The 27,653-nt window shown below is 32.1% G+C and overlaps 1 protein-coding gene across 3 annotated transcripts; it reads right to left on the bottom strand.

The window, feature by feature from the left end:
• Positions 1-4,636: 4,636 nt before the first annotated feature.
• On the bottom strand, positions 4,637-27,470 carry LOC110039259 (serine/threonine-protein phosphatase 7). Of its 3 annotated transcripts, none has more exons than XM_020744261.1 (5): positions 26,941-27,470; positions 19,443-19,937; positions 18,289-18,435; positions 5,624-5,731; positions 4,637-5,319 (listed from the first exon to the last, which is right to left on the bottom strand). In XM_020744261.1, the coding sequence occupies exons 1-5, from the start codon at positions 27,385-27,387 to the stop codon at positions 5,227-5,229; spliced, it is 1,290 nt and encodes a 429-aa protein (XP_020599920.1). In that variant the 5' UTR covers positions 27,388-27,470; the 3' UTR covers positions 4,637-5,226. The 3 variants fall into 3 exon arrangements, with proteins under 3 accessions (XP_020599920.1, XP_020599921.1, XP_020599923.1); XM_020744262.1 differs by having other exon boundaries at positions 18,346-18,435; XM_020744264.1 differs by lacking the exons at positions 4,637-5,319; positions 5,624-5,731 and having other exon boundaries at positions 18,346-18,424.
• Positions 27,471-27,653: the final 183 nt, after the last annotated feature.

The following is a 27,653-nucleotide window of genomic DNA, read 5'->3' as shown; positions in this document are numbered from 1 at the left end:
TATATATATATATATATATATATATATAGACATATAAGTCAGAAATTTGATCAACTTAATGTATAGACCGCTTACAAGGTCCATAGAGATAGGAAGAGGAATATGAACTTTTTTGGCAAATAAAACAATTAGCATAAGAAGTTTATGAAATTAGCATACAAAAGGTATATTCTAATGAGTTGTTTTGATATGGTGGAGTGGGGTTTGGTCAATGCACATGTTTCATGAACTTTCTTTACAAGATTTGGAAAGAGGCAACTCACAAGTTCATCACATTGTATTGATTATGTGAGAGAAATCTTAAAAATAATAAATAAATAATGTTATTGATGGATCCTCTTTTTTTGAACAATTATGTTAGAATCTTATTGTGCTAGTGAACAAGGGAAGGTGAGAAATAGAGAGCACTAAAAGGAAAAGATTATGGTTAGAGGTCTCAACGCTAAAGGAATTGCTAAAAGATGAGTTATGCATGTAAAAATAATAAGAAAAATATCTAAGGGGTGTGAAGCTAAAATATAGACTCAGCTCAGTCTACTAATGGGTCGTCACACTTAAGGAAGCCATTGGCTCTTCTGTTAGTAGTCACTGCGTAACTATTTGAGCTTAGACTGCTTCCTAAATAAAGTCAATATGACATGTCCTTGAAAAATTTATCTCGAGCCTAATGGATGACCACTTCATCATTGTTTGATAAGTACAGCTTGACTCTGAAGAACCTAATCATCAACTCCATATCATAACTCCACATACTAAGGCAACCACTCATAATAATTTTCAATTATTTATTCAATTTTGCACCACTTTCCTAAAGACTTTTTTTTAAAAATTAATCTAAAATAGCCAAATCTAAACTAGTCCAGGCATTCCAATTATCATATCATACTAAACCCTTGAATATTCCACGTAAAACTCTATATCTCCTCTTGATATGATAAACTAAATATTCAAGACATTTATTAACCTTTAATCTCACCTAAAGTTCACCCAGCACCATCAGATTTGGTATCATAGCAAATTTGGGAAGGAGTAATGTACCAGTATTTTTTTTTTATTTTTGGAGTCTTCCTTTATGGTACGCTTAATGGATCAACCATTAAAATCATGATTGTAAAATATTTCATCATCTTTCATAAAGTAGGTATTTTATTTTTATGATGATTCATTTACATGCATATGAAAATGAATTTAGAAATTCATTTTCTAGTTGAAGAACTTTAGTTAGTTTTTTAAACTTGCAATTTATGTATTGACCTTATTTCTTTACCAAAATATCTATAACTTAACTTCTCCTTCCTCAAAAGTATGTCAAATTTTATTTTCATTTAATCATTCAATTTATGTTGAACTATTGTTTTTGATTAAAATTATCATTTTTAAATGGTTACTTTGGGCTTGTTAAATATAAATTTTATTTTTGTTTTTTTTTAATTTTGTTTGTTTAATAAATTTTTTATGTGTTTTTTTATATTTCTAAAAACAAATAAACATATTTTTTTAAAACACTCAAAATAAATTTTAGGTGAAAAACAATCATAAATATTTTCTTTCAAATCAAAACTTAAAAAAATAATAATATAAAATTTAAAAATAAGAAACAAAAAACATGTGGTCCCAAACCATCCTTAAATTAGAATTTATTCTTTCTTATGAAAGAAAAGTGATTATCTAATATTTAAATTTTATATTTAAATTTAATTATACTCATATTGCATGCATATTTTATATTTCTATTTATACATTTAATTATAAAAATTATAATTCTTGAATAATGAGAGAATCGATGTAGAACAATATACAATTATTTCTATGAAGGAAAATTAGTGTAATAAAATATAATCATTCATGAAGAATACATTATAAGAACAAAATTGAAGGCTAAAAAAATTAAATACCCAAAGAAAATGAAGCTAAAGGTCCATTTACAAGGGCTTAAATAGTAGCCCAAGAAAGTGCACAATCAATAGCTCAACCAAGGCCCATCACAAAAGCTCAACCAAAAAGAAATGCTTGGATTTATATTTCCTCATTTAATTTTTAAATATAATTTCTAAAATTTTGAACTTTTCAAAATTGGAGGTTTGTATGGGATGGCAATAAGAAAAAAATATTAAGAAGGTGATTCGCACCTTTATTGATGGCCATCAACATTTCCCTCCAAATTTTCTCTTTTCTTTTATTTGAAATTTGCTTAATAAAAGCTCTATAAATATGGTTGTGATAGGATGATTTTTATCACCTGTGGAATGAAATATTTGAGTAATTTTTTTTCTTTTTATTTGATACATGTAGCCTTCAAATATGTTCCTTTCTTTGGAGAGATTAGGTAGTTATCCTTAGTGTCTCCCATTTGGCTTATGTTGATGATGTCATCCTGTTCTCCAACGCAAGTAAATCTGCTATTAAGAAAATTAATGATCTTTTGGACGAATTCCAGTCAGTTTCTGGTCTTACTCTCAACTCTAATAAATGTCACATTTATGTGGGGAAAACTATAGGTAGGGATAATGCTAATTGGGCCGCGGGGTATATGGGATTTTCGCTTTCTGCTCTTCCTTTAAAATATTTGGGGGTCAACCTTCTCAAGGGGAGGAGGAAGCAGACCCAAATGGATGAGGTGGTGGATAAAGTCCGCAAGAAAATTCAAGATTGGAAACACAATTCCCTTTCATTTGGGGGAAGGAATACTGTGCTTAAGACTATTTTTACAGGAAAACCAGCTGTAGATTAGATTAACACTAGGAAGCATGTATACAAACACCTTGGAGCACAAGCTAATAGATATTGTTGTTAATTTATTTTCTGTTTAAATATGAACACCCTGTTATAAATAAGAGTTTATGAATTAGAATAACTCTTTTGTTTTTTGTAGTTTTTATCTAATTATGAAATGAAATTAGTAGATATGTCTTCTCCGTCCGACCGTTAGTTCCCGTCTTGATAATTCCATACCCTAGGCTCCTCAAAAATAAGAATACTCACTTTTCTTTTGCAACAATAACTAGAATAAGCCAAAGGGGAGTATATACAACCAAGTCATATGTCCTCATCAGCTCTACCCACCAACATAGGACAGAAAATCGTGTGCAACGAAAGGAACTCAACACATCTCCTCCCCAACTTTGGGATGGAAACATAATGTCACATCCCAAAAGAGCCCTTATGGGTGATGGGCAGCCCAGGACTTAAATACTGCTTTTCGGCCCTACACCTAGCCGATGTGAGACTATTTGTCCATGACAATAAGCTCAATATTGCATTGAAATGATGCCATATATTATTACAATGTATTAAATCCATCTTCAACCCCATCAGTATTTTCTCTCATGACAACTTACCCCATGGGTAATTGAGAAAAGCATCATCATCTTCAAGCATGTAAAATGTATGAAAATAGCAATGTGCAGAGCTGCAAGTCTTCTTGGGTTATTTAAGGCTTTTTTTTTTTTTTTTTTAATGAGCTGATCATGTTTTTGAAATAATATTGTGAGTAAAATTTTATTTTTATTCATATTCCGATTAAAAAAATTAAATATTTCACATGTATACATATTTTACATACCTAAAATCTAAATTTTGATATTTATATTTATAAAATACTGGTAGTATAAACCTATGCATTAAGATGTATATTTTATTTTTATAAAGTTTATCATAGTAATATTTTTTTATGCTATGTTAAAAATTTAAATGTTATGCATATAAATATGAAAGGTTGGATGCTAGATGTACAAATATATAAAAAATATTCGATATATATATATTTAAATATCCCAGAAAATATCCAGCAAATGTATATGTAAGATGACAAATGCTGTGTTTGGTTCTTTCACAATATCTACCTTAAACATGCAGTTAAATAAAAATTAAAATTATAAATAATTAGTCAATATATAAAAAAAAGAAGATTTACATGCATACCACTCAATTCTTATGTATTTACATGTCCATCACATAAATTTCAAATTTACATATATGCCACCTTAATCACCTCCTAAAAGAGCTCTTAGGGGTGGTGGGCAGCCCAAGACTTAAATCCTGTTTTTCGACCCTACACCTAGCCGATGTGGGAATTTTTGTCTGTGATAATAGGCATGAAAAGCTTTGTTTCACTTTTAAAAGTTAAAATAAAGCAAAGTTAAAGTGCTAGATATATAAATAATAGTGGTATTTTTATAAGATGTTAAAAAATTGAGGGTCATGCATTTCAGTATGAAAATTAGGTGCTAGATATGTAAATACAAAAGAATTGTGTGGTATGAATGTAAGTGCCCCGAAAAATAAAAATAAAGCCAGCAACTTATGAAAAATTAAAAATAAAATAAAAGCAACGCTCCTTTGCTGAAGCAAAACATCAAATTGAACTAACTGTATGCATCTTACAAATCGCCTGGGTACTACCTGGAGTGCATCGACTCGTATTGCAGACAATAACTTAACATAAAAATCATACAGAAGATGATATCAGTTGCTGATACCCGAGAACAATTATATCAAAAACATAAAAGAAATGCAGACAAGACAAATTTGAACTGTGAACTCATATTCTAAATGTCAATATATATATATATATATATATATAAAGTTTAAAGTTGGACCGCAAGAAATACTTGCAATCCTTGCAATCCACCCCAGTTAAGACCTCTTTTATTCGAGGCGATCCTCCCCAATACCTCAGGGGACTTACTCACTCTTCCAACCAACGAGCCAGCCAGTGCGAGCGCGCGCGCGCGCACAATATATATGTATATATATATATACGCGCCGCGTACTCAGATCAGTCGGTCGGGCATCTACTTGTCAGTTGTAAGTCCCCTCTGATCTGGGGTTCGATTCCCCCCAGAGTGTCGGGTGTGGTACTCGAATTCTTAGGCGAATGGGATGACCGGGGCTCTATATATATATGTGTGTGTGTGTGTGCTCGAAGAATTCAGAAAGAAGAATATGGGATGGGAGCTGTGGGCAAATAATTCAAACCACAAAATTAATGACTTAGAAAGAAGATAAGATACAATATGTAAATGATGCGTGGCTCCCATTCAGATTACAAGAAAAAAAGGGGGTCATGGAAACCAATTTAGCATGAGCTAACAGATTAATCATACAAAAATAATGCCTTACGGCCCTGGCTTAAACTTTTTCAATTTTCGAATTTTATATTAAAAGAAAATATGGTTGAAAAAACAAAAAAACAAAAGAAAAAATCAACCATAAGCAAACCTGGCTTCAAGTGCTGGCTACTGAGCTGTGGTCCATGGATTCAAAATCCAGCTCTTCATCAGAGTCAATTACTTCTTTAAAATCATAATAAGGATTGACCTGCATGAGAACAGTAATTAAACGAAATGTTGAACAAATCATACATGAACAGAGCAGCGGTGGGAAAAGTACAAGGGGCATTACATACATACCACACAATTCTTATATACTTACAAACAAAACACTCCACTCTTTGAGATTAAAATAAAAAATATCACTATTACTAACATTTTAAAAGCGAAATACATATTTTCATGCATAGGTTATGAAACCAACAAAGTTTAGATGTTAGACATAAATAAGTAAGAGTTGTGTGGTATGTATGCAAATTTTTCAAAATACTATGTCGGAAGGCATAAAGCACCTCAGGCCTCGGTTTGACAGCTTCAAAGGTATGGAACTCAGGAGTAGCAAAATCTGGCGGTTGCAAAACAATATATGCACCACGATTCTTGTATCGCACATCAGTAGCCTGAAATGACGATGAAGCGCAGATATGATTTACATGCCAAACACAGATTCCAAATATTGAAGTACAAACTAATATTTCATGAACTCGCTACAATAAATGGAAATGCCATGTTTCAAACTCAAAAGTTGCTAATATTAGCAAGGAATTAGAATTTTTTATCCAACTTTTAGTTGCAATCAATTAAATGTTAGTTGAAAACTATATCAGCATGCCTATGATGTTATCTCTACAATGCTAAAGGCCGCGAAGATTTGAATTTTGTCAATTTCTTCTTTGGAATATTTATCTTGTTCTATTTACTGTGAAGCATTTAAAGGTGTTATCTTAAAATATGTACAGATTTGTTCCTCTGTCGACTTCCCTGAGTCCAACTTCCTCTGCTTTCACCATCTTTTATGAGTTCTTCGCTTAGATTCCATTATTATGATAGTAGAACAATTGTGGTTGCCTTCCATATGCCTATAATATAAACCTGCCTATGAGATTTGCGGCCTTCTTCCACATAGTGCAAGGTCTAGTCCTCAGGAAACTCAACAAATTTCTTGTGGGGATTTTATTGTTTTGATTTAAGTTGTGCTAAAGGTTGTTAATGGGTGGCTGATTAGGACTGTGGAATTGCAGCTGATTGTCAGTCTCTCTTACTAGTTCTTGGCTCTCAATATTTATCCACTTTGTGATTCATTTTTCTTTCCTTTAAGATTGAATAAGAGGACTTTTTCTAATGGTCTTTAAGATCATAAATAAGAGTTGTAACGTTGTTCAAAATAAAATTTATTATTCCAAATAAAATATTGATATGATGTCATAGTACAAACCTTAATTATTTATGGAAGATGTTATCTCCTTGTTCAAGTTTGCTCGTGTAATTGACCTATGTCAAGTTTGATATAATTTGGATTTCTATAAGAGCATGATTGTCAATTAGTGGTATGATATTTCAATGTTGTTAATTTCTAAATATTGTTTCCATTATCATGTGCAATGATTCTATTATGCATTTAGTTCTCATCATACAATGAGATCCTCGGTTTATAAAAGGCCATTTTTGTTTAAAATTATATAAATGCCTAATTTAGTCCATGGACTCTAAAGATAGAAGTCAACATAAACCCACAGCTAAAAGTAACAAAAAGTTAAATTATAGTTAATGAATAGCATAGAAAGGTGGAGAAAATCGTATTCTTTTATTTCTCAATCTTCAAAATACAACTATTCCTTTTATTATATAAGAAGCGACTAAAGCAAGCTTAATTATGCCTATTACAACTTATCAAAGAATAAACAACTAAAAAAAGTACATTCAACATAATAGAGCAAATAATAAAAGATAATAAAACTAAATAGGAAACTCTTAATTCCACACTCCCCATTAAGCTAGGTTATATATATATATATATTGTAAAGATCCAACTTGATATTCAAAACAGTGAAGCTGTTTGGAGGTAGAGATTTAGTGAAGATAACAATAACTTGAAAAAGAGTTGGAGTGTAGATTAGGTGAATAATGCCTCAATTGACCTTCTCAGAGATAAAATGTTAATCAGTCTCATAGTGTTTGACCCTGTCATGATGCATAGGATACTTTGCAATACTGATGACAGCTTAGTTATCACAGAATATCTTTATGAAATTGACCGTGAAATATCCCAACTAATTTAGTCACCTTGGGATCAACATTCCTTCACAGATTCCCAAAATAAGAGCTTGATACTCCTCTTTCTAGAGACCATTGCTTGCTTCTTGCTCTACCATGTGACAAGATTTCCCAATACATAGAAACAAAACTCAAAAGCGGATTTTCTGTCATTAAGTTTTCCTGCCCAACCAACATCCGTGTAAAACTCTACATCCCTGTTGTCTAATTTCTTAAACAATAACCCTCTGTCAATAGTCTTCTTAAAAAATATCAATATTTTGTAAACCATCCATGGAAGTTTTCATTTAGACTGTTCATATGTTAACTCACAATGCCGACAAAGTAAGCAATATCAGTTGTAGTGTGTGACAAGTAGATAAGTTTACCGACCAATCTCCAGTATCTATATTTTTCTACTAGTGTCTTTTCTCCCCTTGAATGTAACTTTTTGTTGAAATCCATAGGAGTCTCACTAGGTTTCCATCCTAGCATTCATGTTTCTTTTAGTAAGTCTGGGATGCACTTTCTTTAGGATATCACAATTCTCATAAAAAAATATATCATCGTTCCTAGATCCTTAATTTCAAATTTAGTGGCCAGAACCTCATTAATCTTCTCAAAGTATTTTTCATCATGTCAATATTATATCATCAACATAGACAATGAGCATAGATTTCTTAGATATATGTCTATGTTACATGAAAAATGTATGATCAGTCTGTCATTAGATGTACCCATTAGATTTCACAGTCTTAGCAAACTTGTCAAACCAAGCTCATGGAAATTGCTTGAGGCCATAAAATGAATTTTATTTTATAAACCAAATGTTAATTTGAGCCATTTTTCAGTCCCTATGGAATTTCTATATACACTTCTTCCGCAAAGTCTACATTCAAAAAGGCATTTTTGATATCAAGTTGATGCAATTCTTACTCTTTGATATAACTCTGACAGTGTTTAACTTGGCCGCTAGTGCAAATGCCTCTTGATAGTCTATCTCATAGGACTGAGTGAAATATTTAATTATCAACCTAGCTTTGAACTCAATGCTCTCACTACTTTATACTTGAAAATGAACACCCATTTACATCCACCAAGTCTTTTATCTGAAGGAAGCTTTGTAAAGGTCCATGTGTCATGTAAATCAAGTGCTTGAATCTTTTCTTCAATTATTTTTAGTCATTCTATACTTTTTAAGCGTTTCATAAATAGACGGGTAAATGCACACTACCAAGATTAGATACAAAAAATTTATAAGATGATGATAACTTCCCATAAGGTAGCATAATCCTGTATAGAATAATTTGTGGAACTTTTCCTATCTTCTCCACCGGATTCCATCTCCCTTTGAACTACGAAGATGTGTGAATTCAGGTTTGGTTGTGACAATTTTGTGGTTGCATCTTTCCTTTATCCTAATCAGTGAATTTCTTTCTCCTAGAATGCACAAGAAGTTCCTTCAGAAGATCGTTGTTGTCAATTTCAGGTTGGATATTCTCTCAAGTGGTGGAATTTGAGCAACATGAAGGTTAGAGGGGAATAGAATAGTCTGCGATTACTCTAGAACAGTGTGGGTATCCAAAGTAGTGTCCCAAGACTGATAGTCATCCAGACTCTCCCCCTAAATATCGGATTTGGGATAGTATGGTTAGTTTTTAAAGAAAGTCACATCTATAAAGTTATAGGATGTTTTTGTAAAGGAAGAATAGCACGTGTACCACTTTGCGTTACAAGCATAGATAAGAAAATTTTGGGTCAGGCTATGTGCGGTTTAATTGGTGAATGTGAACAAAGAAGACATGAACAAATATTTTTTGAGGAAGATTAGATGAAAAGACTCTAACATGAGGGTATTTTTTCATCACAATATCGAGAGAGAGAGAGCTTTGATACCAGAGACCCTGCTTAGCATTCTATTAATAAGAAAAATGTTTGTGAGCACTGCATTCCCCAGATAATATTTGGGGCATTATGAGAAAGCACTATAGACCTAAATATCTTGAGATGTCAATTCTTTCTCTCAGCTATTCCATTTTGTTATGGGATCTCAACACAGAAACTCACATGGATGACAAAATTCTTTGCAAAGTTGGGTTTAGAATTGAAGTGTTCAATTGCATTATCAGTTTTAAGAATCTAAATTTTGCATTGAAACTTATTTTTAATCATGTTATGAAATGATTAAAAGATTTGTGCAATTTAAAATTTCTCCTTCATGAGGAATATCTAACTAGTTATAGTGTGATCATAAAAAAATAAGAAATTATTTGGCTGCATTGATGGATTTCGATTTTGAAGGTCCTCAAATGTCACTGCTGATGATAGAAAAGATGTGATCGTTGGAGGGTATGTTTAGCCAATTAACAGGTTTCATACTGATTAAACTGACTTTTTATTAATAAAGAGATGAGAGTATAATTTTGCAGCATAATGAAAATTAGGCTGACTCAGACAACCATGTCATAATAAAACTTAACTCTCAATAGACTCATAAACAACAAACTCGGAAATATGGGATGAGGATAGTAGAGAAGACGCACGTGTGTTTAAAGAATAACTATCATTGAGTAGATATAGACCTTAATGCAATTCATCGTTGTCAATCGCCTCCTCCGAATTCACCACATGAAATTAACAAGAGCTAGAATAAAATGTAGTAACAAAGTTCAAATCACGAGCAAGCTTGCTAATAGAAAGTTGCAATCTAATTTGGGAACATATAACACAATAGAAAGTTGGATATCTTTGGAGATTTTCATTTCTCCTTTCTCAATAATCCTGGAGTAAAATTCATCTGCAAGTCTAACACATTTAGAAGTGGTGAACTCTTGGTAGTTTGTGCGGGCATGAATGTCTCTAGTCATGTAATCAAAAGCACCTAAGTCTATCTTCCAAGATCAAATCTTCCATTATTAGCGCGATAGGAGGATATGATACCTTGGTTTACCATCAAACTAGTAAGCAACTCAATTATGCTATAGAAAGAAGTTTTTTCAACACATCTAGTTGTTCCTTAGTGAAGGGACTAGGGTCAACCAACCCTTCATAAGAAGTAGTGGCGCGGGCCTTGCCGTCTTAATCCTTCCTCTCTTGCCCATGTTTCCAATCTGTAGGTTTTTCATGCAATTTTCAACAAATATCCTTTGTGTGACTAAGTTTCATGCAATATTCACACAATGGAAGATTATTTTTTTTACTCATGAGAAGAGTTGTTTGTGTATAAGGTGGGGCTTTCAATGCTAGATGAATTCACACTTCCTACCATCATGGGTTTCTTCTTATTTTCTTCTCTTCTAACTTCAGCAAAGGCTTCCCTAATGGCTGGGAGAAGTTTCATCCCTATGATTCTTCCTTTGACCTCATCTAAGTTCTTATTTAAACCTAATCAAAAGTTGATCATCCTCTTCTGCTTCACTATTATTTTATACATCATAGCATATTGGGGACATTCCATACAGATATATCATACATATCTAAATGTAACTAGTATTTTGTAAGTGTTGAAGTATTGAGTCACACTTAACTAGTCTTGTTGAAGCTCATGCGATTTTGTCTCAATCTCAAACAATTCTGCAGTATTTTCGGTACTGGAATAAGTCTTATGAGATGCTTCCCAAATCTACTATGATGTCTTATAAAGCAAGAAATTTTCTTCAACCTCTATGGTCATAGAATTGATCAACCATAACTAACAAATGTACAAAAACACGGATTGAGACCATTATTGAAAGTAATGGCCATTGAATTTATGATTTGTGATAAAGTGAAAATTCCAGAGTTGTTTGGACAGAATTTCTAGTCTATGATACATAACTAACCTCCAAAGCAAAGCTAGACATCTTGATGTCATGTTGTTATAAGCTCTATGCATGTTTAGGTTTATAAAGAATTCCTAGTTGATTGTGTTGTTTGCTCGAACGACAAACCGCTGGAAGGCTCGAAAGGTTCTAAGGTCAGGAAGGGTCTACGAGGAGACCGACGGCTACGTGAAAGAGGAGCCAGAAAGAGTCGACAGATGAGGGTTGTCGCGGGGACAATAGGATAAGGTCAACGGAGGAAGAATAAGAGGACCGGCAGATGACGGCTACCGAAGGATTCAATCTAAGCCGAACAACATTTTAGCCGAAGCAGACAGGCTAACCAAACGAGCAGTCAAAGCAGTTGAGCGATCCAGAAGAGCAAATGATGTTGTCGTCAAGCAATCCAGATGAGTGGAAGATGCTGTCGAGTAATAAAAATGAAGCTGAAGCTAGATGATGAACGATGCCCTAATCCCGTCGAAGTTAAACCTGACACTCTGATACCGTGTAGAAAGGCTGAAAAAAAATATTATCTTATTTCTAAATCTTCAAAATGCAACTCTTCCCCTTATTATATAAGAAATAACTAGAGCAAACTTAATTATGTCTAATACAACATACCAAAGAAAAAAATAACTAAAAAATGAAGTACATTCAACATAATAAAGTAAATAATAAAAGAGAAAAAGCCAAATTAGGAAACTCAGAATTTCACAAATAGCGTTAAAAAGAGAGTATTTTAGGAATATATATATTATTGAATTTTTTACAAATTTACTAGAGTAAAACAATTGATTTTTCATATTGTAGAAGTTGATTGAGATCGTGCATGTTGCAGAGCGAGATGATTTTTGTAATGAATAATTTCATCTAACATTTTTAATTACATTGTCATTACATATATTGAGTTTACTTTTTTAATATTTAAGTTATAAATTTCTATATCAACAAATATAAATGTTAAAGTTTTGTAGCTTTAATATTATGAACCGAGAAAATTAAACTCAATGTATTTCCTTAGAAAAGATTTAACTTTAAATAACATCAAATGATAATATTTATTATAAAAATCATCTTACTAACAACTAGCACAATTTTAATATACTCCTATACTCAAGTTAACAGTTGTCCTCAAGAAAATAGGATCAGTAGGATATTAGATTTTATAAAAAAATAAAGATAATATATTCTCAAATTACCCACATTTTTTACATCACGTAAACTTTAACTTCAATCTCCATTAACTATGAAGAAAGGACTATTTTAGCTAATATTAATTAAACTACACCTTTTATATATACATATTATTTTAAAAGGCCCTTATGAATAATCTGCATATTATTTTAGATTTTTTTTTTTCAAGGAATACATATGAAAATAAAGAGTTTGTGGGATGTTAATTGACTGCATCTGAATGATTGTGTGTATCTCATGTTATATATGCATTAGAAAGCCAAGATCTAAAGACATTCTATGGAGAATTAATATCAAAACCTAGGTTACATTACAAAATCATATGTATGAAAGGTATTGAATATGGATCAATTAATAGAATAATAAAATGATAAAAGTTACGTGAAATCCATTTAAGTAAAATTTTAAACAATTCCAAGACGACTACTACGAGACTAAAGATTATCTTAGCATTTTCAATGGGAGGGAACACAAAAAGGAATTTTCTAACTAGAACAGCATCTTACAATATCTCTCTAACAATTTCAAAATGTCTAATTCTCAAAAAACTGACTTTGCTAAGATAAAATTAGTTAAGGCATGCTCAAAATTTGCCGAGGTATATTAATAGAATAAAACATTCATAAATTAATATGAAATATAAACATAAGGAATAGTGTTTGTTCTTCAACAATTATAGGGATCAATAATATTATCTATTCAAAATTTTCAAAAAAAAAAGACTACTGTATTCTTGAATATTTTACTAAGTTTAAAAGTCTTGTGGTCAAATATTTATTTATATGCAGATTAGTATGCCATCATCTATTTCATCAAAAGTACTACTTCAAAAATATTTCATTAAAGTTACTGAACAATAAATTAAACATGAACTAAACTATCCGCAATTCAATCTAATGAGATTTCAAACAAATCTTTAGAGTTATGAAATTTATAAGTATTCATTTGTTAAGAAAATTACAACATTGTTTATTATTTCTAAGGAAGAAACACTATCATCTAACCTGACATCTATTAAATACAGCAATACATAAATTATATACTGTCAAATTAGAACATTTTAAGGAAAATATAGTTCACAACCATTATTTAAATGATGGAACAGATGCAAAATAGATTAATAATTACAATAGAATTCTACAGCTGATTTTGTTAAATATGGATTTGCACTAGTCTTGAGCCTACACTATAACATGTACATGAACTTTAAAAAAGTTAAAATATGAATCTAAATTTGAATTTGCACAGAGACTCATGAAAACCATGGAATTCAATGGAAGCAAATCTCCAACAACACTTGAGACTCTATCTTCCTTCAACAGTCTCTAAAACAACCTCAACATCATCCTCCTAACCTCCTTATGAAAGTATGGTTCCCAATTTCCTCTTCCTCCGCCTATATCCCCATCTCTAGCTTTACGCACATTTACGGCTTGATCCACCTTCATTGTCATTTTGCTCCTTGCAATTTATACCATTCATTGCATAAATTATATCACAAGCTTGCAGATGTCACAAGACTTGCAATTCCCAAACAGAATTGTCAATTTTCTCCATCACCTGTTAAAGGTATCCAACCATCTCAAGAGACTTAACAGCTTTCTTTGTAGGATTGTTGGTTTGTAGTTTTGGTTGAGATCGAGATCTTGGATGTGCGGCTAAACAAGATTATGAGAATACTCTTGATTAAAAATCTTATTATTGCAAGTAAATCATGACTTGCAATTCTTTTGTTATCAATATCTATCTATATTGGACTACATTTTTCTGTTTTCTTTAGGGCTAAATAGGTGGTTTCATTAATAGGTTTTATGACTATAAATAAGAGTCATAATATTCTATAAAACTCATTGACTTATTCTGAAAACAAAAAAGTATGGTTGAATGTATTATTCCATCAACATATGAAAATCAAATCCTATCAATTGAGAGACTTGGAAAAATATTGGGAAAGATTTCTCTATATAATTCTAATATTCTGGAGATATCCTTTCTTCCATTTTATTTCTTGTCATTAGAATTCATTATTGGTTTTCATTATTGCTTTGCGTGTATAATTAAGTTTGATTTAATCGCTATTCTATGAATTCATAATTTACATCGATGGTTTATCATGATTTAATTTTCTAAACATTTCCTCTGCTAGAAAACAATTGACTTTTTATTTGCATTGATTTTCTTCATATTTTTCATTTTCATATTAAAATAATTAATAAATGTTAGAATTATGATATTTTGATCTATGAATTGTGTATTTGTATGAATTTCTACATTTCATAGAAGATCTACATAAGAAATTTGAAACCGTAAGTCATCTTGCATCCATCTCCTTGCATAAGAGTAGCACTTGTCAATTAATGATTTCTTTCTCTTCCCTCCTAGTTTTGCTCTCTTTCTAAGGACAGGTCAATGCACACAATCGAACCTCTACATTTGCGAAAAGGGTATTTCCACGACTCAATCGTAGAACCGCTAGATTAAATTAATGGCATTTTATGAATTTTTCAAACCCGCTATGCTAATGGATTTGAAGGACAATAGAGATCATGATAGCTAAGTTGAAAATGAAAAGGTTGTTTGGTTGAGTGAATTTGTGGTGTATTGTAACTCTTTTGCAAGGATTTGAGAAAATTATGTATTTGACATGATAAACTGCAAATACAATGTAAAGTTTGAATGAATTTGAAGTTTACAATGTAGTTCATTTTGATTGAATTTAGAATTCGGCCGATTTGGCTGAATCTGAATTACATCATTCATGTAAGATACAATACGCCAGCGGCCACACTCTGTCATTGTCGGTCGTTCGTCGTCGACCACCATTCGCCACCGGCCACCTGCCGTCGTCAGCCGCCAGCTGTCGCCTGGTGCATGCGATTGCGGTCCGATGCCAGCCATTGCTAGCCTGTCGACTGCCCGCTGCCACAACCGATTGCCCGGCATCGTCGCTCATCCCTGCCAGCAAGCCAGCCAGCTGTCGCACCCAGTTTCCTGCCATCGTCGCTCGTCGCCGCCAACCCCTATTGACCGCCGCCAGTTGCCTGCCTCTACTGCCACCGCCCGTCTCATGCCCCTATTGTCACCACCCGCTGCCACCGCCAGTCGTCGTTGCCAATAGTTCGCTGCCGCCCGCCATAGCTCGCCCTCCGTAGCCGTCGAACAATAAATATTTTTTAAATACATTATCTTCAATCTTCTTCAGATCAAATTAAAAAAAAATACAAAATTGTGTTTATTTTACAGTGAATCAACTTGAAATATTTCTAATACATTATAATCATAGTACTCTGCAAATCTTTTACATTGTATTTTATCTTTAGCAAACCAAAAGGCCCCAAAGAAATGAAAATGAAAAAGTATGTATGAGCAAGCAAGGATATATTTAAGCATAAATTATTAAGAAATAAATCTTTGTAGGTTAGGCACATGCAATGGAGAGTAGATGATAAACAGATAGGATGAATAAAAATATAATATAGAATCGTTAAAAAGGAAAAGCGTTAGAATAAATGATATAAAAATAGTTATGTGAAAAAAAAATTGAGAAAAGGGAAGAATTGATCCTCCGCAATTTTTTAGGGGCTAATTAATCCCAAACCATGAAAATGCTCATTTTAGCCTCAAACTCATTAAACAATGAACAAAATACTCATACCAGCCAAATTAATGAAAATTGTAGTTAGCGGTATTTAAAATTATTGTATTTTAAACAAATTATTTTCTTCTTGAATTTTTAATCAATTTAAATTTCTTCTTTTTATTTTGTCTTAATCTGGAATATTAAGCAAATGAGCTAATATTATACAATTATTTTAAGCTCAAATTTGAAATAAGCTAAGCACAAACTATAGATGTATATTCAAATAAATCAATTAGTAGATAAGAAGAATAATTATAGTTTTTTTACTTGAATTCTAACGTGCCAAACATGAACACGATTTTCAAAAACAATTATGAACAAACTAAAAAATTGAACCAACCAAACCTACAAACATGCAACAAGCTCACTCAAATGTGGCTCGTTTTAACCGCTAATTACATGTGACGTTAAAAAAAAATTTATGGCTACAGATTTGATAGCTCTAGCTAACAATGATACAGATATGAATTAAATCTAAGATGAGTTAAAAAGCCTCCAAATACTAAGAAAAACACTAAGAAAAAAGCTACAGAGTGTTGAAATTATGCATGTGATAATCAAATGGAGACTAAATATATTTGTCAACTGTCATAAAACTCAGTTTGCAAAAAGGATATTTGTCAACAACTTTATTATGAAAAATATTTCATAGCATATGCTTTCAGGAAATCACTTCATATATATTATTATTCATAGAGTAAAATGATTCTGATAGTAATTTATTCAGATACATTTGAGAAAACGCTAGTTTCTAATGTATCAATGACCCAGAAAAAATCATCCTGAATGAAATTAGGAAACCTAATAATAAAGAACAACTATTAAACATCCTGCAAGATGAAGTCTGTCTCTAAATATACACGAGGATTTGAAATTAGAAAATTTTAAACTTTGTAATGGTAAATAAGAACCTTCAGTAGAAAATATCTGAAGAAATCTGTAATGTTTTCTAGGATAGAAAAGTTCACGCAATTGTTCTACCTAATAAAAAATTTTTAATAAATGAAATATCCTAAACAAGATCAAATCCTATCAAATGAACAAGGACTATCATAAATTATGCAAAAAATAGATAATTATCTCTTAGATGAAAAAAAATGAGTCTACTGTATATGGAGTTGCATTGCATCTATGTAAATAACGCAGTAGAAAATGATTGGGGTAAACCATGCAGTTGATTATAATCCCTTTAATAATAGGATTTTCAATTCTTGATAAAAGGGATACGCTCAATAGAATATACAAAGCTATTACCTTCTAAAAATTTGATTTTGAAATTTACTTGCGAATTCAATTTAAGAAAAAACATATAGCACTGTTTTTGCTGCCCCATCTGGACATTATAAGTGGAAATTAATATAGTTCAAACTAAAGAATTCACCAAGCGAATTTCATGATATAATGAATGAAATATTCATTCCATATTCAGAGTTTTAATAACACTTGATCCTCATGATGTGATAATCATTTAAGATACTATAGATTGACACTTCAACATATTTAAATTTTTAAACCAAGGGTCATGAAAAATGGTTTGAAAGTTTTTAGTTTCCAAGATGAAACTACTTCAAATAGATGTAGGACTTTGAAGCTATAATATGAGCAACGAATGAATCGTTCTTATTAGTAGAAGCGTTAAGTTTGCAGAAATTTTCATAAGAAATATTTAACGTTAAACAATCTTATATAGTTTATTGAAATTCATTTATGTCTGATAGCTTCAGTTTATATAGGGAAACAATAGAGTGTGGGCCATAGAAATATCTGTTTATCTTATGTATGCTTTCTCCTATAGTTTTCAGTAAGCCCGGCATTTCTCTGTCATCCACAAAGTCTGGGAGGTTAACTTTTATATTTAATAAACCATATTAGCATGCAAGGCAGCCACGCAGAAAGCATGGCTTTGGTTCATCATACAAATAAGCATCCAAACAAATCAAGAAATGGACTCAAATATAGAAACTCAATTATTTCTCAAGCAATTTCATTAACGACGGAATTAATTGCTTCTTAAAAATGTATGAAAAATGTTGGTAATTTGAACAAAATAAAAGTGAAGCATTAAGTTCAAATCTCATTGTATTTTACTCATTGAGATAAAAAGGCGGAAGTGTTCTGTGCAAGTATAAATGGGTTTTTAGGCAAAATAATTAAATTGTATAGGCATGGCACACTTGTTTTCTTTCCAACAGAAAGAAGCAAAAAGAAGAGAGATGACGAACTAATAAGCTTCAAGATCAAGTAGTTCTACTGTGAATACTTTTCAAAGATAATGACAACAAAAAACCTGAAATTGAGGATAATCTGGGGCGCTGAAAAGGGTAATCAGTTTTCCTGAATCAACCTCATGATCAATTGCGTATCCATCTTGAATTCCCTTCATATCATGCCTTTTATCTCTTGCATCGGGTCCTTCATGTGACCTAATAATCAACTGCTTCAAATGGCAAAAATTCCAGGACTGAAATGCTACTTTGTTGTAAAAATGCATTTCAATATAAAATGAAACATAAATCAGCAAGCTCACATAACTTACATCAGTTATTTTACCTAGAATGAAATTGCATCTCTCTCCCGTAAGAAAGATTTAGTTAAAACATAATTCAATAACATAATAAAACCATTAAAATACTTCCAAAGTAGAAACACATTTAAAACGGGCTAGATAGCTCATGGAGGTCAACAAAATTTTTAGTCCTTTTTCCAAGTGGATGGTGTGTTGGCTAAATTACTTGAAATAAACAACCATGGATTTACTTTAAGGTTTACAAGCTGGAAAAATTATTCGTTCTTAATATTCATCTCCCATTTCTAATAACCATCCAATTTAGCAGTTTCAAAGATTCTAAAATTTTGATTTTTTTTTAAATAAATCATGTTGAAGTTCTGCTTTAGTAATCTTCATGAAGTGTCCATCATTATAGCTTGAGATCAAATAAAGAAGAGAGAGGACTCATTTCAGTCAATATATTGAGTAAGTCTAAGACTTCAGTGCTCCCCAATAACCACAGCACGACATACAAAAAGGAAACAAACAATCTTTGGAAAAGAATAAGCTGTCAAATCAACCATCTTCAAAAAAGCCTTGCATTAACATTTGCCAAGATTGATTTATATGTTATCTTTGATTTAACATGTATGAAGCCCCACTAGAATTAAGATGAAGAAACCTTGAAGGAAAAATAGATAAATATGGCATAAAGTTGAAATGAACCACGAAAAAAATATTAATCAATCTAGCCTGAATGTGGGGAAAAAACCACCTGACATATTAATGATAAGTTTTGCCAGTACAATCATAAACCTATTCAGCATGGAAAATATTCATAGAATCAACAACAAACATATAACATCTTTACATTGGTTTCGTGATTATATAATAAGATTTAGCCCAAATAAAGCTTTTCAAAAATAGGTGGAAAGAAATAGATTTCAACATACCTTTAATTGGTATTTTGAAAGGAAATACTCCGAACAATCCGGTCCCCATAATAAACCAATGCCACGCTCTTTATTTGGAGATAAACCCATGCTAGAAGAGGGATCCGACCATAGTACATCTCCAGGTATAAGATTCAAACCTTCCAATGGAGGGTCAAGAACAGTTCGTCGTGCCCTAGAAAGCTCCTCTAATGATCCAAGCTTTAATGAAGCCCTTCCTGTGGGGCTTCTCAACTTTCGACCCTTTTTTCCTTTTAACCTCTTGGATGGAATAACAGCCACAGTGCGGAAAAGTCCTCCATGAGCAGTATATACACAACTTGCTATAATGGTAGCCAAGGGAAGACCTTCGAAGCACCTTAAACATTTCCTATACACCTGCTGCCCTAAGTTTCCAAACTTAGTTATCACCTCTTTCTCAAATCCATACATTGAAGTGCAATACTTGGACTCATGATTGCCACGAAGAAGAAACACTCGATTTGGCAAGTATACCTGCCAGTCATTAAGAAAATATTCTAATGAAATGAAAAGAAATAATCTTCTTTTTAAACTTATCAAAACAACATCTGATACATTCGAAAACATGAGGACTTTTTAAGAGGATAGAAACAGGTAGAAAATTCAAATAAGCTAAATGGTAGTGATTATGGAGAGTATTAAGATGATGAGAATCCTAAGGAAAATACCAAATAATTACAGTATCACAATGTATGTGTCAAATAAATTGCAACAAACCACATCAATTTAATAGGCCGATAATCAGTGGACATGAGAATCCCTCATAAACTAAATTTGATATCAATCAGCAAGAAAATTTAAGATTTTAGAATTAAAGTAGGAAATGTACCAATATGCTCTCGTGGCTTTGCTTGGTTAGACTAATAAAACAAGCTCATAAAAGCTCAATAATATGATCATTTAAAACTTAAATATAATTTTCTTAATATTTTATTATGCGGGAGTCTTTTTTTTTTCTATATTAGATTAATTTTGTTCATGAGCACAATTCACCTATTTATGCTCGTTAAAATATGTGTTTATTTAACAACTCATTCAAATAAAGTCTCATTTTTAAGCTCAAAGCTTATTCTGATAGCTAACAAATTGTTTGATAATGCTGATCATTAATACACTCGATAAGACATTTTGATTAACTAATGACCAAGCTTAAACATCCATAATTTTAAATAAACCAAGCTTAAACAATACTACAAATACGTGAATCGAGCTCAAAGCTTGAGCTCGATTTTGGCAAACTCGACTCCATTCATTTGCAGCCCAAATTGAATCCTTGAAAAGTTGCTTGACATATTCTCCCAGGATGACTTTTATTATATGAAATTTGTCATCATGCAGGATAAAAGGAAGTTGAATCAGAAGAATTTGAAAAACCAATAAATCTATTAATAAATAACACACTTAACTTGTAGTCCAGCTTTAGATGGAAGTATATCAAATGGACCCTACAGGTATCTAACATTGATGTATAGACTAGTGCATTTTTTATATATGACAACCATGAATTATGTGAGCATTAGTATTTTTTAGTGTCATTAACGTTGTATTAATTTTTTAATTCATTAATCTAATCTTATCTTTATTTTAATTATCATGAGCAAAAACGTTAGTTGTCATTTGAGAATAATTTTAGATATTTGGTTAAGATTTTTTTATTAATAGTACAAATTGAAGTGATGTGAAATGAAGATTATAATTAAAGGAATAAAAATTATGTTTAGCATACTTCTACTTCCAATTAGGTTGTGTGATTGATTCTTCCTATGTCAATTTTTCTTTTCTCATCTTCTCCCTTCCTCCGTTCACAACTTCATCAAGACCTCGCTCTTGTTGTAACTCTACTTAATGAATATCAAAGACTAGATCAACCATAAAAATCATCATTCTCTATATAAAAAGACGATAATCTATATTATCATGGAAATCAATTTCAAGTAATACATGATATCTCGATAATATGTGTTTTTTTCCACTGAACCTACCCAATGTTCATTTTGGGGATTTCGCTATAATTTTCATTTTTCCTAAGTTCCATTATTAAAAGAAAGTTCTCATTAGATTTATATACGAGTGATTAGCACTATGAATTTATTTGTGAAACTCAAATATTGTTATCACAGTGAAATCTGCAATTATAAAATTAAGATACAAGATAAACATCAATTGGGTAAATCTGTATTAAATTATTATTGTATTTTATATTTTTATCTTTTTTCTATTGTGTTTACCCTTGATTATTTGAATTAGATCTCATCAACTCCAGCAACACAACCATAAAACCAAAATCAAAACCTAACACCTCTAAACCCTAAACTATAAACAATAAACCTAAAAAAACAAAATTCAAGAAACATTAATCGAGTTACTCATCCTAACTCTCATTTTCACAATTTTCACAATTACTCGAAACCCTCAGCTTATGCCCCCTTCTCTAATAATCTGTATAAAATTCTGTTAAAATAAGGTTTGTTTAAATTTTACTCTTGAAACTAAACTCAAATGAATTTTAAGCCCGCATGTTATTCTTAAAGTATGGAAATCCTTCCTTCGCTAAGCTTTGCCTCCCTTATATATTCTTGAGAAAAATCATCACTAGCACAATCCAACAACCTTTACAAACCAAATCATCAAACCCCTCCTCTCTCTCTCAATAAATAACCCCCTATCTCTATCCACAAATAAAATCTGGAAGCCCTCCTCCACTAGAGACCTCTCTCTCCTCTCACTCTCTCTCTCTCTTGTATTACCTCTCAACAATCCCCCTTCTCTAATAATTTGTATAAAATTCTCTTAAAATAAAAGTTTTTTTAAATGCTTTTTAAGCCCGCATTTTATTCTTAAAGTATGGAAAATCCTTCCTTCACTAAGTTGTGCCTCCCTTTTATATTTTTGAGAAAAATCATCACTGTCACAATCCAACATCCTCTACAAATTGAATCATCAATCCCCCCTCACTCTCTCTCAATAAATAACCCCCTCTCTCCATCAATAAATAAAAATCTAGAAGCCCTCCTCCACTAGAGACCTCATTCTTTCCTCCCTCCCTCTCTCTCTCTCACACACTCTCTCTCTCTCTCTCATGTATTACCTCTTAATAAAAGTTCCTTCTTTGGCAATAAAAAAATGAAATACAAACTAATGAAAAGGGAACAAAATAAAATGATACATGAACAATTTTTGTGCTTGAGAGGGGAGATGAAAAAAGAATACACAACAGTTAAAGAGACAGAGAGAAATCACATCCCAAGAAGAGAGGAGGAAGATGAGAAAAACATCAAATCATCATGCTTTCAATTCAATATTTTCAACAAATTCATTTAGTCCGACTGCACCATTTTTAAAAAAGACGTCGTCAATACATACGAAAAATATTTAAGGCTATCATGAAATGATATGAGGTCTACTTAATCCATATTTTGAAACGTAAAACATATTTAAAAATTATTTTGGCATGGATACTTGGCAATGACTTACAAAGAGAAGAATCAAAAGTTGTGATGGTCCTACATTACTCAACTAGAACAAAAGGGCTCGTCTTCAAAGAGTTGAAATGAAAGTGGAATTGGAGCATTGTACCGGTAACAAATAATGCAAATGGAACATGGCCAAATGATCTTATAATGATTTCATAACTTGAGTACATGTACATAAAAACTTAGGAAATGGTACAAAACCCTAGGAAATGCAAGAGAGATAAAGGGTCTGTATCCCACAAGGAAAAATAAGAGAGGAGGCTTCAAGTCACCATACTTTTCAGCCAAAATTTTTCAAAGCCATGCAATCCTAAGGCACCCTTTTTATAGGAAAAAAGACCATTAATACATGACAAAAATGCTTAAGGCTAATAAGGCAAGATATAATGTATCTTATGTATTTAATAAAAATAAATGGTTAACGAAACTACATTGGCACATGGCAATGATTATCTTGGAGAATAACCAACAATTGTAACAATAATGCACTATTTACCATAAGAAAAAACCCTATCCATTAAAAGCAAAAACATAAATCCACATGAGTCAAAGAACATGAGTCACACATACACACACAATGATTAGATGGCACTTCTCCATTTACTGATTTTTTCAAATTCAGAAAAAATTGCCAACATTTCATGAAATTTGAGTTAGGTATTATAAAATAAAGATCACATTTTCAGAGATATTTAATTAGTTATGGAGTATCCACAACCAAAATCTCCTATAAATGAGCTATAAATAGTAATTTTATCATTTTCATCTATATGCAAGAAAGTGGCCTCTTTGTCTTTAAGATGCGTTCACAATGATATAGATTTCATTTCCTTTGCACTAGTAATAATAATATACCTTGTCGTTATTTCTCTAGCAACATTCATACTCTTAAAAGTGGAGTTCTTTGCTCCCCTAAAGATTTGATATAGGATAAATATGAAGTGTTGTGTCTTGGTATTTTTAGTATCATTATCGCTACATTTTTTTTCTTACTCTATATGTAATATTTAATTGCAACATTTCAATTATCATAATCATTAATTTTAATTTATAATGAATTTAAATATTTATTCTTAACTTCATCATGTATAATCTTTTATTAATAAAGAGATCCAAAGGGGTCATGTAGTGTAGCTAATATTTATTAAACAGAATTGAGCACATGAAAATGATTAGCATGGAAAAGTATCGATGATTATAATAGTCATGCACTATTTAACTTGGGAAAATCCTAGTCACTAAAATCTAAATCATAAAACAGCGTATGAGTTTAGAAGAAAAAATATATGCGAGTGTGTGTGTGTGTGTGTGTGTGTGTGTCTTTAAGGAATAAATTTGTATAGATCTTCTCCTCCTGCCAAGTTATCCTACTACAGAATAATTTGTCAACGTTTCATGCAATTTGATTCAAGAATTACAGAATGAAGATCACATTTTCAAATATGTTTAATTATTTAAAAAGCATCTAGAATTAGAATTTCCTATTAATGTGTTACAAAAATTAATATTTATCCTTTTCATCCATAAGTGGCCCCTCTCTTTGTCTTTAGGATGTATTCAAAATGATATAGGTTTCACTTCTTTTGCACTATAACAATAAACCTTCTGACTTTTCCATTAGCAGCATTCGACCTCTCAAGAGTAAGCTTTTTGATCCCCCAGAGAATTGGTATAGGACAAACATGAATTATGTGTCATGTCTTTGTATTTTTAGTATCATTATTCATGCATTTTTTTCTTACTCAATAATAAATCTTTACATAAAATATTTTAATTTTCAGTCTTTATTTTTAATATAAAAATATTTAAATATTCACTCTTAACTCTTGTCCTGTAGAACCTTATATTATAAATAGAGATCCAAGGGTCATGTAATGTAGCAAAAAATTATGGGAACAAAAATGATGCTCAGCATATTTCTTTCCATTATGAGCTTCCATGTGTGATTCTTCCCTATTCTTCCCTTTATTTCTCTCTTCTTTCTTCTTCATCCTCCTTCAACTTCATCAATGCTCCCGCAAAACTTCCATTGTGTGTCACTACATCAAATTTGGCCAGAGTGGCCATCACAACCATTTCTTATCATTCAGTTCATAGTTTCTAATAGAGGTCTGAATGGAGTTTTCTTCAGAACAGGGTAACAGAATCAAAACAAGTTGAAGCAAAGAAAAATAATTAGCAAGGAAAAGAAAATAAAAGGACAATTTTGTTATTTCTTCCAATAAATTTTTGGTTGCTTGTGTTAGCTGATACTTTTATTCAGAATTAGGGCATTAAGAATATTTTGTATAATTAGAATGGGACAAAAACACTCCTTTTTCCAATATATAACAAGAAGTTGTGACATCTCTACTGATTGCAACATAAAATAAGGACTGAAACCATATCATATGACCATAGGGAACAAAAATAATAAAAAAAACAGAAATGTTTGATTTCCAAAGCCTGTAAATAGCAAAAGCTAGCAGCATAGCAGCATAGCAGCAGAACATTTAATATTCATCAAAGTAACTCTGCTTTCAAAACTCACCCATTCAAGATCAGCAGAATATTAGAATTTTTAAGTATTTCTAAAACATAAATTATCTAATTGAGGACAGCACAGCTAAGCGAATGGCAATGAAAAAGACTAAAACACAACCATTGTTGAATCTAAATTAGTCCATTGGTAACACAAGAATCTTACAAACAACAAAATTAGAAAATAAGAGAAAAGGAGCTTAGAGTGAGAATCTCTAAGATTTTACTAGATTACCAGAAGTACATGACATGAGCAATTGATTGAATGTGCTTGCATTATCCTCTAATCCCTATTTGTAGCTTAGGACCAACATTCAACACTATTGGAAGAGATAAAACTAAGCAATACAATTAATATTACATACCAAGACTTAATAAGTACTTGTTATAAAATAAATGAGGCTTGTAGTCAAAAATACACAAGACGTACATATTAGCTGCTTGATTAAGGATAAATCCATGTGAAGTGACCTGCCAACTTCAATGTGGTTTGCCAAGTGCAGGCAAGTAGCTTGGATACTTAAGCAAATTCACTTTGACAAATTAAACGAATAACTTCGGCTTGCAGGCAAGTAGCTTGGATACTTAAGAAAATTCACTTTGACAAATTAAACGAATAACTTCGGCGACTCTGTCTAGTCAGCCCTTAGATCCTTCTACTTGAATTGAAAACTTTGGTGGACTGGAAATCAGTGGTGTATTTGCTATATTCATGATGACTTCACCAAGTTGATCTATGACTCGACTGAGTAGTCTTGAAAGCAAGGACCAAATTTCCTTGAACCTAATGCATATGATTTTTACGTGTAGATTCAGCCACCTGATTCTCTTGTCTCTTTGGAGATAATCATAAATAAAATAAAATATAAAAGAGAAAAATATATTCTACGATGATATGTTAGTACTTTGACTGGAACCAATTATGTAGATCTGACATCTTTTTCATATTCTTAAACATCTAAGGATGTCTATAAATGCTTCATAACTTTCTTTCCTAATACATGGTTTTGAACTTATTTCATATTATGAAGATATAGATCAAGTTAAGAAGTTCTCTAACAGGTAATTTGTAATGATATGATAGATTGCACAAGCAAGTAAGCATTATGAGAATAGAATGAAAAGATTATTTAGCTGGAAAGACTTATTTGTCTGATAAAAAATATAATCAACATCTTGTCCTTTTTCCAACAGGTTGATCTTTCTAACTCGGGAGACTAGCCTTAAGTTTATACTAACTTGCCTTGAATTCGGTTCAGTTGATATTTAGATTCCCAATCACACTCTGAAATCTAATCCATATCCCAGTATTGCTGTATTGATGCTGGCACTAATAACAGCAATGGTAAAAAAGTCTCCCAAACTAGTTATAGAAACCACCACAGAACAAACTGCAAAGTACAAACTGCAGAAAATGCTGATCCTTCAAACTATAATCAAATAAGGTTCAGAAAACTCAAGGAGGGGGATATAAAAAACCAGACCTTCCAAGCAAGGAGAAGCAGAAAAGTCTCCAGGCCCCAAGCCCCTCTATCAACGTAATCTCCATTAAACACAAAAGTGCGCTCCTCGGAGGGAAATCCCGCATCACGCAGAAGAAACAAAACATCATGAAGTTGGCCATGAACATCGCCCACAACCACCACCCTACCGCCGCCGCGGGCTTCATCTCCGGCGGGAGGATCGATATGAACGCAGTTGGGTTCCTGATGAAGGATGTTCGATGCAGCAAGAACCAGGTGGTGGAGAACATCAAAGGGAAAAACAGATGGCAGGTCGGAAGGGAGAAGATTCCTAGAAGACCACTCGAAGGCGGCGGTGAGGTCGTCTATCCACTCGCGCGTAAGGGATCCGTCCGGGGGCCAGGAGATGGGTATGTTGGGGGATGAACTCACAGAGTCGGCGGCTGGGGGAGAGTTTTCCGGTGACATGGAGTAAGCCAGGCGATGGATGTGAATCGGAAAAAGGTGGACGAAGTGAATCAGACAGAATGGCTGAAATTATAAAAAAATGATTTTTGTGTGTTATTTGTAAACATGTCCCAAAATTCATTGTGAACTTAAATATTCCGCTTATGATTTTTTACTGTCAGCACGAATCTAAAAAAAATCAATAAATTAAGGATGCATCTGGCGCTTTGTTCCTTCCACTTCTAGTCCCTAAAACGGGGTTGTGGTATTTGGGAACATTATTCTTG

Source organism: Phalaenopsis equestris, unplaced genomic scaffold (assembly GCF_001263595.1).
Source record: "Phalaenopsis equestris unplaced genomic scaffold, ASM126359v1 Scaffold235994, whole genome shotgun sequence".
NCBI classification, from domain to species: domain Eukaryota; kingdom Viridiplantae; phylum Streptophyta; class Magnoliopsida; order Asparagales; family Orchidaceae; genus Phalaenopsis; species Phalaenopsis equestris.
The sequence above is the reverse complement of the archived record's forward strand: the minus strand, read 5'-3'. Positions and strand labels throughout refer to the sequence as shown.